The 13,518-nt window shown below is 40.3% G+C and overlaps 1 protein-coding gene across 1 annotated transcript in view; it reads right to left on the bottom strand.

Annotated features, from left to right (window-relative positions):
* Positions 1–1,301: 1,301 nt before the first annotated feature.
* Positions 1,302–13,518, bottom strand: part of egfra (epidermal growth factor receptor a (erythroblastic leukemia viral (v-erb-b) oncogene homolog, avian)) — a 37,105-nt gene continuing 24,888 nt past the window's right edge. The window contains exons 15-28 of the mRNA XM_029453476.1: positions 13,436–13,518; positions 12,551–12,589; positions 12,260–12,404; positions 11,864–11,986; positions 10,673–10,771; positions 9,453–9,638; positions 8,874–9,029; positions 7,685–7,760; positions 6,768–6,914; positions 6,555–6,652; positions 6,287–6,454; positions 4,112–4,159; positions 3,923–4,016; positions 1,302–2,699 (exon numbers count right to left, since the gene is read on the bottom strand). The exon at positions 13,436–13,518 is cut by the window's right edge and continues 75 nt beyond it. Of these exons, the coding sequence (XP_029309336.1) occupies positions 2,356–2,699; positions 3,923–4,016; positions 4,112–4,159; positions 6,287–6,454; positions 6,555–6,652; positions 6,768–6,914; positions 7,685–7,760; positions 8,874–9,029; positions 9,453–9,638; positions 10,673–10,771; positions 11,864–11,986; positions 12,260–12,404; positions 12,551–12,589; positions 13,436–13,518 (1,806 nt within the window). The 3' untranslated portion in view covers positions 1,302–2,355. The remainder of the gene's footprint in view (positions 2,700–3,922; positions 4,017–4,111; positions 4,160–6,286; positions 6,455–6,554; positions 6,653–6,767; positions 6,915–7,684; positions 7,761–8,873; positions 9,030–9,452; positions 9,639–10,672; positions 10,772–11,863; positions 11,987–12,259; positions 12,405–12,550; positions 12,590–13,435) is intronic.

Raw genomic sequence — 13,518 nt, 5'->3', positions numbered from 1 at the left:
ATGCTTTACTTTAATGGTTTATTTAGGCTATAACCTAATGCTTTACTTTAATGGTTTGCAACCTAAGGTCAAACATCTCTAAAAACCTGCAAACCTAGAACATAAACTTACTATGCTAATTTCTAATTATAGCAAATGTAATCATCTTTAACTCTAACATTTTTAATTGGTCAAAATCTGCTGTGTTGGCAGTTCATTGAGCTCGCAGTTCATTATAATTGTAGTGTTTAATCTAATGATTTCCCCTCAGGTCATTCCACTTAGTTTCTTATGTACTTACACAACAGACAGCACCAGATGTAGGAGAATAAACAACATCTACAACAAACACCACATTTGATCTATTAAATATAAAAGCCATTGTTTTATTCGTTTTTTAATTCAATGCTGGTTTTGTCCCCTAAGGCTCAATCAAGCTCCCTTTATCTCGTCAGTGGTGGTTCCAAGTCATCATCATTGTGGTTAAATGCTGACACGGACATAGGGTGGATGCTGCTCTCGATCTGCTCATTATCTGCTAAGTGTGTTAAATCAAATTGTTGCTTAAAGGTCTGCAGGCATCAAGATAAAATCAATGAGTAGATAAGTGAATTCATTGCACTCATAAACCCTTCTTCCTGTAATTCACCCTTCGATTGTTAAAGCTGTGGGGGAAAAAACACACAAACTGTATTTCCATAGAAAAACATTTATTCACGTCCACCTTTGAATGAAATAATCACAATTCAGGAATAAGTGCATATTCACGTATGATGTGACAAACCTGTGTACTGAGTATAAATTATAGGTGACTACTTTAGGGTATATTACAGTATAATCACTGTTTTCTGTACATGTACCTGTGTAAAATCTGCAAAAAGTAGGCTTTCATGTTGCTACAATAATATATTCCTTTAAAACTAGGAATAATATTTGCAAAGATAATGCTCTTGCAAGACTACAAGACTTAAAAGCTGAGAGCAAATTCATAGATATGGTGTCAACACCCTGTCTGAAACAACCGTCTACACTTGTCTTAAAAAACAAATTAAAAAAAATAATCCGACAAGGAAAAGTCTCCAGGTAATAATATAGATACATTGTTTCTGACTTGACATTGAGCCATTCAAATAGGGAAATACGTGAATGTAAAAATTCAAACTAATTATTCACATGACCTAAGACGGTTCAACCACATGTTTAAAACAAGTGGACAAAGTGGCTCCTCTACTGTTTACTGTAGCTTTTTAGTTTTCTCTGGAGAAGTTGATCAAAGTAAAAACTTTATAAGCGGGGAGTGTTACGAAAGATGTAAGAGACTGCGGGAAATAGTCAGAAAAAACTTCCTGGCTACACAATCTGATGTGTCATACTGATATAAAGCTCAGAGTAACTTTATGAATTCACACAAATATGCTTCATGCTACAGATCTTCTACACAGCAAAACACAGAGGTGTGAATACAACCACAATCCTAGTTGCTATATGTACCATTACATTCTCCACAGAGCTAGTGTGATATCACACTCTTCTGTTTCCGTCTAAGAAAGGAAGCACCCAGGTTATAATACATACAGAACAGTCTTAGGCCATAAAAGTAACACATTTAAACAATTCACCAGTATTCCCCTTTAAACTGACTATACATTCTATACATTGCGTTTCCTCGTTGACTCATCCCACAGGACGAGTGTCGTCAGGCCTCCGAGGACCCCAAAAGTCGAGCCAGCGTTTTACTCTTAAAAACTCCCTTTTAATCGTCTTAACTTCACCACTGAGAAATGCTCTAAGCCTTCACATCAGTGTCGAGTGAGCGCACCACTGTGTCCCTCGTGTTCCAACACGTCAATACCGTTGACTGATTGACAAACTTGTGATTCTCCAACACATGTACCTTAGGTTGCGTTTAGGGCTGAGCTGCCAGTTTCTGTTGTTTGCAGTAGGAACTTCTGCCTCCTTTTTACAGCAGTCCTCCACTCACACATTGGGATCACATACAGCAATTGTGTGCATTACTTTTAGAGAGATTTTCAGAAGAGATTTTCACTTTCTGAGGGGGGGGGTTACAACGTATGAACGAAGCGCATCAGGTCTAGAAGCTCTCAGGTCAACTGAGTCATGTACGAGTCCAGCTTTCGTCAAGAAAAAGTCCTTTGTAGATTGGTGGTAAGAAACTCTTTGGAATGAGAGGGGTTTTTTTTTTGCGTGACAAGTACATCTGCATGCAGACATAACGGAAAGCTCCACCAAGAGTCACTTGACTCCGTAAGACATATATGACAATTGATGGTACCACTTAGCTATGCTTTCCGAGCCAAGACATCAACGGCCCTTCCTAATGGAACAGGATATTTATTGTCTGTATCCACTCAGTCCTCAGTCTGGGCCCAGATACTCTACGTTCTCCGCCACTGGGATGTGTCCGTTGGCGTGGGTCTTGAAGGTGGGAATGAAATCCTGTTGGTAATCAGGGTTGTCTATGCTATTCTGGGGCTGGTATTTCTGAACGCTGTGGACCGTGCCGTTGGAGGTGAGCGGGAGGATGGCGGGGGACGGGATCTCATTGAGGTACTCGGGTCCGTTGGCATCCTTTCTAAAGCAGTTCAGGTACTCCGTCTCCGTGTCGTCTGATGAGATGGTGGGAAGGATGGTGCGAGGCAGACCCGGGTGCTGGTAGATGGGATTCATCACGTCTGAGACTTCGTTCTGGTTCATGTAGTCTGTAAGAAAAGCGCTGACATTAGCAAGGACACTTGATAGTTTCTCATTAAGTGTATACACAGATAGAAAATAGCAGGTCGTTTATTAAAATGAACAGAACATAATGGTGGCATGTTTCAGCCCATTAACTGAGAGTCATTACATCACTGCACTGCTGATCATTTTCAAAGTACTAAGTTTGCAGATTGATTTCCAAACTTCCAGACAGCTACTGTTTGGAGTTAAAGGGCCACTCCACTTTTCACAAAAAGGTCAGTTTATAAAATTGTACAACGCAGTCTGTAAAAACAATTATAAAAGGTATTCTTTGATACACACTGGGGGCATGGAGTTTAAAAGAAGTGGATGTTTACAAAGTACATTATGGGAAATGTAGTGTTCCAGTGTTTGTGGAGCTTCATCATTACTAGGGCCTATAAATCATGAGCAATCATTTATAAATGTGGCTCTTGCAAATCCCCAGACTTTATGGAAGGGCAATACTAAAACAGTAGAGTTCCAATTTAATGGCACCAGGTGGTAAACGTCAACCACCAGACAACCAGCCCATCAAAGTGAGCATTTCATTTGCTTTACTATTTAAATCAACGTCATCAAATGGCAATACCTTTGTGAGGAGCAGATGTTTTTAAAATTCTCCCCAATTATGCATTCAAGAAAGTTATTTTCTGCCAAAAACCATTGCATTGCATTACAGGTCGCTCTTATCCAGAGCGACTTACAGAGACTACAGGGACAGTCCCCCCGGAGCAAGTCAGGGTTAAGTGCCTTGCTCAGGGGTACAATGGTGGTAGCCCTGAACTCACAAACATCTGGTGTTAGATTTAGAAAGCCGGACCACTAGGCGATTACCACCCTCATCAAAGACAAAGACACATATAAATAAGGTGGTAGGTAATACACAGACATGTTTGATGTTCTCATGGTCCTGAGTACAGCCCTTGTTCATTTCAAATCCCCCCATTGCAGTCACAAAGACTAAAGTAGTATGCACTGATGGTACCATTGGAACAAAGATGACACCAAATGTCAAATGGCATACAGTCTGTATGTTCTTCAGCTGGGCAAGCAGTGCAGTAAGTAAAGGAATATCCTCCTTGTCCACTAGATGCCCCCTTTTCCTCACTGAAGCCAACAGAGAGACAAGGGAAGAGCTCTACTAAGATTCACTCAGTAAGAATACTGGTGATACTGACGGGTTTTGAAGTTGGAGGATACTTGCCTGGAGAAGGCAGGAAGGCCTCGTCTAAAAGTTTTTCTGTGGGGTCAGGAATATATCGGAGTACCATGCTTCCATCTCTGCTCGGGAATCCATTCTGCAACAAAGGAACAAGGTTTTTTAGGGCTGGGCGACATAATAGAAATAACTCAATACAAAGAAGAGCAATTTAAATGATTGATTTTCTCTTACCATTAAGCCATTTCTGCTGTGGCATGTTCCAATGCTACTGTTGAGACTCTGCAAAATAATATAAACATGAGTTTAAGTCTCATGATGATGACACCACATTGAAAGCAGAGCAGGAAATTGTGTTTCATAGATCCATAACACATTTGAATATGCCTCTGTTAACCATAAAGCAGACTTTAAGTGAAGAAAGGTTTAAAATGTAACTAAACAGGCATTATCAGAGCAATGCACAACACAAAGATGTTCTACGGTGCTCAATATATATAGGTAAATCCTTTATTTTTGTAATTTGCTTCTGACTTCCTCTTTTTATTTATAGTTTTTTGAAGTGTGTGTTTGTTTTCGGTCAGTGCGGTTTATTTTAAAGCCTCTCAGGGGACAATTACTTCTCTTTGAATAGTGATAGTAAAGTGTTTTTATGGTACCCCAGGAACCACAGCTGTCATCTCAGTACAAGCTGATGAGGATCGAAATAAACGTCCGCCGAACAGATTCATATTCATTCAGGCAATCTGACAAGCTTTGTTGTGTCTGTCATATTCTCGAGTCAAAGGACCGTGAACGGTGTTAAAACCATGGAAACAGAGTGAATAAAGAGAACAGAGTGACAGCTGTGGCAATGCAATTACTTTCAACAAGAAAAGGAAATTAAACACGCTGAAGGAGCGTCCATCTGTAAAAGAATAAACAGAAAAAGTCTCAACCCATAGTGGGCCATGCCCCAACAGTGATACTACAAAAGCAGGCTTATGCTGAGCTTTTTATTGGACACAGATTTTGCCTGCAAAGGTAATCACACTTTAAAGTTTGTATGGGCTAACCAGGCTGTCAGTGGCCGGCAATGTTCCCATGTACAAGAGCCAGACCTACGCATGGCCTTCACTGAACCTGAGGTAGAAGAGTTCTCCTCGTTCTGTTCTCATCAATCAAAGAGCACCTGGGAGGAAACGTGGGAGAGGGGAAGATGATGAGGACGAGTGGGTAGGGGTCAGGAAGGGGAGAAATAGTCCCACTGGTGACAATTTAACAGAGCGCCAGCAGGGTTCAGGCCAGGTACGACCGGCCACTTAGATTCAAGCAAAAGACAAACAGTTTAACTCTCGTCGCTGTTTTTCGATCGCCTGGATTCAGTTTAACCGTCAGCGTTCATGCTGCTTCATGCGAAAGCTAATTGCTTTCAACAAGATAAAAAATGGACTCGTGCGTTTATTTCCATTCCGACTCACTGGGTAATGATTTATGCAGAAATCCCATTTCCCAAAACACAGTTAAACTAGCACCATTAAAAAAGTTGGTAAAGTGTGCACTGCTGGTGCATGTGGGGAACTTTCTTAACAACAATTAATGCTGATGTTTCTGGGAAATGTTATCCATCCTCACAAGCAGCTGGCAGGCTACTCCTCTTTCACTGTTTGGATAGAGAAGGTCAATGCGAGTGAGTCTGGCGCGTGCGTCTGTAAAGTATATGTGTCTCATTACATGTACAGATTCACTTCTCAGTTAACTCTATATTAGCTAGAAGTTCGTTGCATACAATATTCATGCTCCGTATCTCACATTTGTGTAAAAACGATATATATTTTTAAGTAAATGTGGTGGACCACGTGAACAGCTGCTATAGTTTCAATGCAACTAACTGTTGCCCAGTATTTTCCAATCCGGATATTTCACATTATCTACTTTGTTCTTTGTAGGTGGACGATCATAAAAAAATGACTTTGGAAGAAGGGAGTATTTTCAGTAAATCTACTCAACCTTGTGAAATTGCATAAACACAGGCACTTGACAGTCTTCACCAGAAGTGACTCAGAGGCCAATTGTGTTAATAAATTAATTTGCCAGTCAGTGCATGATTGTTTGCCCACACTACTTCTAAGAACAAAACAACTACACTCCTTGCCTTAAACTTTCATCAAAATGGTACCAGTGGTTTGGCAACAGAGGTTTTAAAGTCAGAAATGTATTATATATATATATATATATTTGTTTTCTGGACTACAAAGCAGAAATGATTCACCATGGTATTGAATAAAACCTTTTAGTTTGTTTATTTTTCTTGTGCCAGGATGCTATTCTCTCAGTTTCTCAAGGGTCACCTGAGATGGAGAGGCAGATGGATAAGACACACCTGATCCAAAACCATGGACTGTGTTTTTTCAATATAAAGTAGCTTACAGTGGAGTGAAGCAGCGGGGTGATGGAGGTGCTCGGGCTGCTGAAGAAGCCATGTTGTGGCACCAGGTACTCGTCTGCATCCACAGCGTCCTCCATGCCATCCCCGCTGATCAGGCTGCGGTACAGTTTAGTGTCGACGGGACTCGGTAGGTGCATGCGGTCATCGCCCTGGAGAAGAAATTCAATTCACTAATTCAGCTTCGTTTGTCCAAATGTACAATCCATCATCAAATCAACTGAAGATCTAAGATCTGAGGTAAAATCATACCTGAATGACCAGATATCGTGAAGGATCCCGAGCCATTTTTGTAAACTCAGCTATTAGCTCCCGGAAACGAGGTCGGCTATCCGCATCAATCATCCAACCTGTACAGACACATCAGCAGATATCCTCATGAGACAAGAACATCAGATGACACTTAAACGTTCGCTGCAGAAGCAGATTTGAAAAAGAAAATATAATTGAAATGCACAAGCTTACATTTCACCATGATCATGTAGACATCTATGGTGCAGATTGGTGGTTGTGGCAGTCGCTCCCCTTTCTCCAGGACCCCAGCTATTTCACTGGCTGGAATGCCATCGTACGGTTTGGTCCCAAATGTCATCAGCTCCCAAACTGTTACGCCTACAGAAAAGGAGGACAGTTGGTACATGTCAGTCTGTTGCTCATGTCATTCACTTTGTCTTCCTCCCGATAAAAGAGAGGAAACGAGAGTGACAGGATGTAAGCTTCCCAAATATCACACAGTATCAAAATAGCCATGTTGACAAATTGTCTCTGCCTGCAGGAGTGGGAGTTAGCAGGATGCATCTCTGTGTTGGAGGAACTGAAGAAGTGAAAAGAAGGAAATGAAGCCTGTCACTTCTGCCAGGGGTCTGCTGATGCTTCTGCCATATTGAGTGGAATGCATGATCAAAACCCTTGGGGAAAAGAAGATGTGGAAGATGACACACACAAGAAAGTTGTGCTGTGTGTTTGTGTTGGCATCTGTGCATATGTGTGTACTCCTGGTGCTGGAAGAACTGTTTATGTGGGTTGATAGTCCATCTGAGACTGCTTGTGTGTGTGGGTGTGTTACCTGTGTCCTAAAATCGCAGATGCTAGCAAGATGTTCTACTTTCTCATTTTGTGTTCAAAATGTTGACAGATCCAAAAACAACATCTTAGTTTCAAAAATGCCTTTCCTCTCTTTGCCTCACTCGCTGTTAAAGCACTTTATTTGGTAATGAATAAATATTTCTCCATTGAGACCGTCACCAAAACTGAGGAGAACTGAAGCCCAGCTGTTTTACATATCCAAAGTTACACAAGGATCCAAGCTCAGCCTGCATCACAAGCAGGCTCACTGGGTCAGAGGCAGAGCATGCATTCACAACATAGAGCACAAGACTTACCGTAACTCCACACGTCACTCTGGTGTGTGTATGTTCTGTTCAGGATAGATTCAAGAGCCATCCATTTTATTGGTACCTGTGGAGCAAAGAGTAATAATATTTTCTATCAACTTCCAAAAATGCTAAATACTTGTACATTAACACATAACATGATAAAAATGCAACACTCTAATGTTCATTTGAGTACATCTGGACAATAAGCTTGACTGGAACGTGAACATATTAGATATTTTTTACTGTCTTTTAATGAATGCAGCACTGTGTTCCTCAGATCTTTTGTGCACTTTGTTAAACTGAAATGAATTACTGTCTTAACCTCATGCAATATGTCTCTGTACTGTTGCCTAGTGGTGCAGAATTGCATTAGTCTCACATACAAAAATCCACAATTTATCACAAAGTTACTGAAAGTGCTTACATTTAATTTACATTTCGCGTGACAAAAAACTTTAAAGATTATTCTGGGATGGTTTGCGGCATAATGAATGAATATCTCTACTCAATTGTCTTCCTCTAAGGCATCACTGTTTGGCAAACTGTCCTGTTATGTTTAATTAACATGTTTTCAGAACAGAATGTCTCAGTTACAGATCCAGTCCAGCTTTGTCCACATGACACGATACAATCTCTGCACAGAAACTGCACATTTTATTACATTAAGAGTCAAAATGAAACGATAACATAATACGGTAACACACCAATATCTTTTTGTTTGTTAGCAAGTAGTTAAGAATTATTACATTATTGGGTCCTACCTATTTTATACAGTCTATCGGTTCTAAAGAAAGAAGTGTATAGGTCACCCTCTAATTACAAGCAAACACAAGCACTACATACTCTTCTGTGAGGAAAATAGTGCTTTCAGTGGCACAAAGAAACATTGATAAGAGAAGGAACTTATCTGATTTGTCATTTCTCTTCTCTGTGACAGAACTATTTATACTCAATTACATAAGAAACGATGTAGAGCAAAACTATAAACGCAAAAATACCATCTTTCATGACACGGAGCAAAATGTAATCATCTACAGGAAGTCATTCGTCTAACAAGCACCACATTTGTAATTTGCACATCTGTATTTGCATAAATAAAGTTGCTCTTAGGCCTAGTTTTGTGCCAGCTGATGACTATAAAACTAAAATATTAATTTAAGTAGTAAACTTTCTTTGAAATACTTGTATAACCAACCTTTCCACCATCTGCATGGTACTCCTTCTCGTCTGCGTTGAGGAGTTTGGCCAGACCAAAGTCTGTGATCTTGACATGTTGAGGAGTCTTCACCAGGACATTTCTCGCTGCCAAGTCACGGTGTACTAAGCGGCGCTCCTCCAGGTAGTTCATACCCTTTTGTCAAACAAACATTCAAGTACATGTCATTACATAAGCGCTGTTCTCTTTTTCACAAGCCGTCTTACATGGCATGGAAACACTGCTTGATCCGACATGATCAAAGATCTAAAAGTGCTTTAATGATAGACTTGTCATCGTAACCTAATTAGTCACATCATTCAACAATATTTCTGAGCAGTTAAAGACACACTGTACTGTTCTTTCTAGCACTTGCCACAACAAAACCACTTGACTTGCTCAGCGAAAATGCTATGTTAGTCTTGTTTTTATCATATGCCATCTGTTACTTTGAAAACCAACACAAAAACAACATGTATACACGGGAAAAAGTGTACAGTGTTTGCAAGTAAAGCTCGTAGCAGCTATTGAACAGACCCTACTATGTAACATGATGCCTTTGATGCCTTTTCCTCATACCTTGGCTATCTGCACACACCAGTTGAGCAGGTGCTGGGAGCCGATATTGTCCTTGTTCTCTTTGACATAGTCCAGCAGGCAGCCGTAGGGCATCAGCTGTGTGACGAGCTGCACAGTGGAGGTCAGACAGATGCCAAGCAGACGACACACATGGGGGTTTTCCACGCTGGCCATCACATAAGCCTCCTGTAGCGCACATGGAGACAAACAAACCAAAGTTTTAGAATAATTAGGAGCAGTCAGGTGACGCAAACAACAAAACAACCTCCCTTTATCCCGTGCATGGGCAAAAGGAGATTATTGGTATTCACATTGATGGATTTAAGGTGCAAAAGACAAAAATTGTGTGTTTGAGAAAAACGTCTCTCACAGGCCATTTTATCGTCCACTGAAGCCAAACGGAGAGCTTAAGAAAGATGCCATGTGTCCAGTGTTTGGTGATAAGTTTCTTAGCAGCAGTAATAGCCAACCAAGCATATTTTATGTGGCTCAACTGCGAGTGGAAACTCTCAATCGTCATAACAGAAAAGTGAATTAAAGAAAAAAAACATGGGGATAATCCGCATTGGCCACCAACAACAGGCTTCCTACAAGCAGTGCACACAGCACTTCAAACTGAGATTTATTCAGCAGATTTCCTGTCGTGAGTACATTAATTGTACACCAAACATTATCCAGACAACTGTTACAACATTGTTCAGTAAATAACCAGTTGATTGTTAGGAACTCTGTCATTTTCTCTGATGGAGAAAAAGCTTTAAAAGCAAGTTTCTGCCCTCAAATCATGAAGTTCAGAGCGAATGTCCACCGCAACTTCCAGATGTACAGTGACTGAGCAACATGATTGTCAGACTGCTTTTCATTGTGGCTATAAAACTGCATTCCTTTCCAGAACACCTCTGCCTTGGATTACAAACCAACGCCCACCACAACCCTCCAATGAATTAATCCCATTTCCTACAGCCACGTAACGGGTCCGTGCAGAAACAAGACACGTTCTCTCTTACAAAGACAATAAGTAGTCATTAGTTTCAAATAAAGTTGTATGTGCTATAAATTACAGGATACATTACAGTTAAATTGACATCTGGGAAGCAATGACTTCTGAATACTCCTTTTTAATCCAGTCTTTTACTTTTATATGTCTTTTGCCACCAGTAGCACTCACTTTACTGGAGCAGTCTGGGGAAAAAATGTACCACATGAATCAGTAAACCTACATCCAGGATCTCTTTGTTTGCTTTTGGTGACGTGGCCTCTCTCAAAACCTTGATGGCCACCGGGATCTTCACATCCTCTCCCTCTGGAACCCACAGGCCCTGTATGGACACAGTTTGTTATTTTACTTGCTTTAAATACACTTGAATCGCAAGTGAACGCAAATGCAAACATGCAGATGGACGGTACAATTACAAATGCTGACAGTTATGTATTTCACAAATGCAACCCCGCCAGTGGTGCAAAAATAACAATAATAAAAGTACATTTTCTCAAGTGTTAGGCTTAAGTACAATGTTGAGGCACTTTCATGCTGCATCACAGTGGGGAATATTACACTATGACCACTATGTTTCAAAACATATGACCAGTTATAATATATAATCCATTGTCATAAATGATACTACTCAATAATAAAAAAAGTAATTACATGATACATACATCTTAATGCATCAGTACTAAAAATATATAATTTACCAGGGACTTGTCGCCTCAATAGTTATTTTATTTAAAGAATATTTTCCTGCTAATTTTTGTTATTCTACTTTAGCAAAATGATGAATTCAGGACTTTGTATAGTGTGATATTGGTAGTTTGACTGTAGATGTCAATACTTCCTTCACCACAGTCTAACCTTAACTTTCACAACCAAATGCCTAACCCCAACCCTAATCATAATTTAAACACTTATTCCAACGATAATCCTATAACCAAGTCTTGACCCTGAAATAGCTCTTTGACCTTTGTCCTTACTTTCCAAAAGATTCCTCACACACGCACATGCGCACACACACATGCACGCACACTTGTTTTTGTACTAAGTAAGAACATTGTGTTCATTTATATTATCTCTGTACAGATTTAACTGTAAACTAAAAGCAACAGTAGAGACCAGCCCTTAGTCTCTTTCTGTAAATAAAGTCGCCACAGTGTGAGATTAATACAAGTATATGTACACACACAGCAGTGGAAGTGAGAGAGGAGTCACTCATGCATGATCTGGCAAGTTAAAAATGTGTCTTTTAATTGAAAAATTGATAACAGATGTAGATGAGCGAAAACACTGACGGGTGTTGGTTATGTAAACTTGGCACATGCAGTACTTCTGTGCTCCAGCTTCGATAAAGCTCAACGCCGGAGTGCAATTTTGACAGCAAGGTGTTCGGAGACGCAAACCTGAAGCATGTCATTACCTTGTAAACTGTACCAAAAGCTCCTGAACCCAGCACTTTGATTTTCTTAAATTCCAGTTCCTTCAGGATTCGCAGCAGAGCCTGGTTCGGTGCTTCTCCACTTGGAGTCAGAGGTTCCACCAACTGGAGAGGAAGGAGTGAATATCTTACATAACTGTTTCGCAAACAGCACAAGTGATTCTTTTTTGTTTTTTTAATGCACTGAAGTAGAAGTCAAATACTGTAAATATAATATGAAACAAATGCCTGCACTGTCCCTTACATACAAGCGATAGAAGACAAGTAAACATGACAATCTCTGCATATAGAAGGATTATATCTCTGTAAATTATCATCAACAGGCAAAAAAAACTTGATGTCTCTCTACAAACGTGGTGACTCATCGCCTCATCTTACCTCTCTCTCTTGCAGAAGTCTGCGTGTGGTTCTCTTCCTCTTGATGTGGCGTCGGCGTAGCAACACAAACACAGACAGGCCTGCAATAAGAACAGCCAGCAGCCCGCCGACAACACCAGCCGCAATCATGGAAAGGCCAGAGGGGCTGAAAGACAGGTGGGAGCTAATTTAAGAATGCAGATAGAAAACAGAGCACATTTACAAATTCAATAAACAAGGCGGGATGAGATTAGAATGTCTAACTCGGTGTATAGTTTCGCTTCAGTGATCAGTGTTACTGTATCTACTCACCTTTTACCCTGGCAGCCTTGGAGACCAGGCCCCATGCACCTGTAAAACAAATCAATGCAAAGAATCTGATGTAACTATACCATCGTTTGGATTAACACAGCAAATTCACCAAGTCATCATTAGTCCAGTGTTTGCATATGACGCTAAAACAATCAGGGACAGGATTTGCAGTGTCAGTGTCCATCAAATGCATCACTGTTGCCACACTTCTATGTTTCCGAACATATTTAATTTCATCGATTGAGTGCAAAAAAGATGACAAGCTCAATTCTAAGCTCTCTGTAATTTGCTACATGTCTACATACTTTGACTCAATCAATCATAAAGGGTCAATTGGGGTCTGTTTTATGTATTCCAATGATGTAGTTATGAAACATTAAACTAGTGAAAAATACGAGTTGTGGAAATCATCGTAATGCGATCACAATACGGTTACAAAAGTCCATCCACACAGTTGTGCTTTAAAAGAAGTCCCCGGTAACATCAACATTCAGCCACCACCATGGCTGCATGTTGATACTCCATCAACGTGAACATTAGGTTTAATTTCTGTCATTTGTTCTGCTCTGTAACGCAGTGCAGATCTCTCTCCGTTGCAAAATGAACAGAAACCAATCGTAAAAAAGAGCAAAAGTAATAAAAGTAACGATATAGAAAATGTTTGTGTAAGATCGCTGGCATTTTACTTTAATCTTAGTCTACAACCTCCCTCCTAAATTGTCCGATTTCATCAGCAAAATGTTGGACGCTGACCTTTCACCCCAATCTGTGCCAATAGAACCACAACCCTCTGGCTTGGATTAAGTTATTGCATCAACTTTAGGACAGACAAAAGTTTGCAACACTGTAGTGCCAGTTCTGAAGTTGGTTGAACAATGCCGTTACCCCTGAGTGCAGTTTTTGTGGCATAGCCTGCACACTTTCGCCTCATCTGCGTATTTCCACACCAGCATGTCGTCCTCCCCTGG

This window comes from Cottoperca gobio, chromosome 17, assembly GCF_900634415.1.
Source record: "Cottoperca gobio chromosome 17, fCotGob3.1, whole genome shotgun sequence".
Lineage (NCBI taxonomy): Eukaryota > Metazoa > Chordata > Actinopteri > Perciformes > Bovichtidae > Cottoperca > Cottoperca gobio.
Note: the sequence above shows the minus strand (reverse complement) of the source record. Positions and strands in the feature narration are given on the sequence as shown.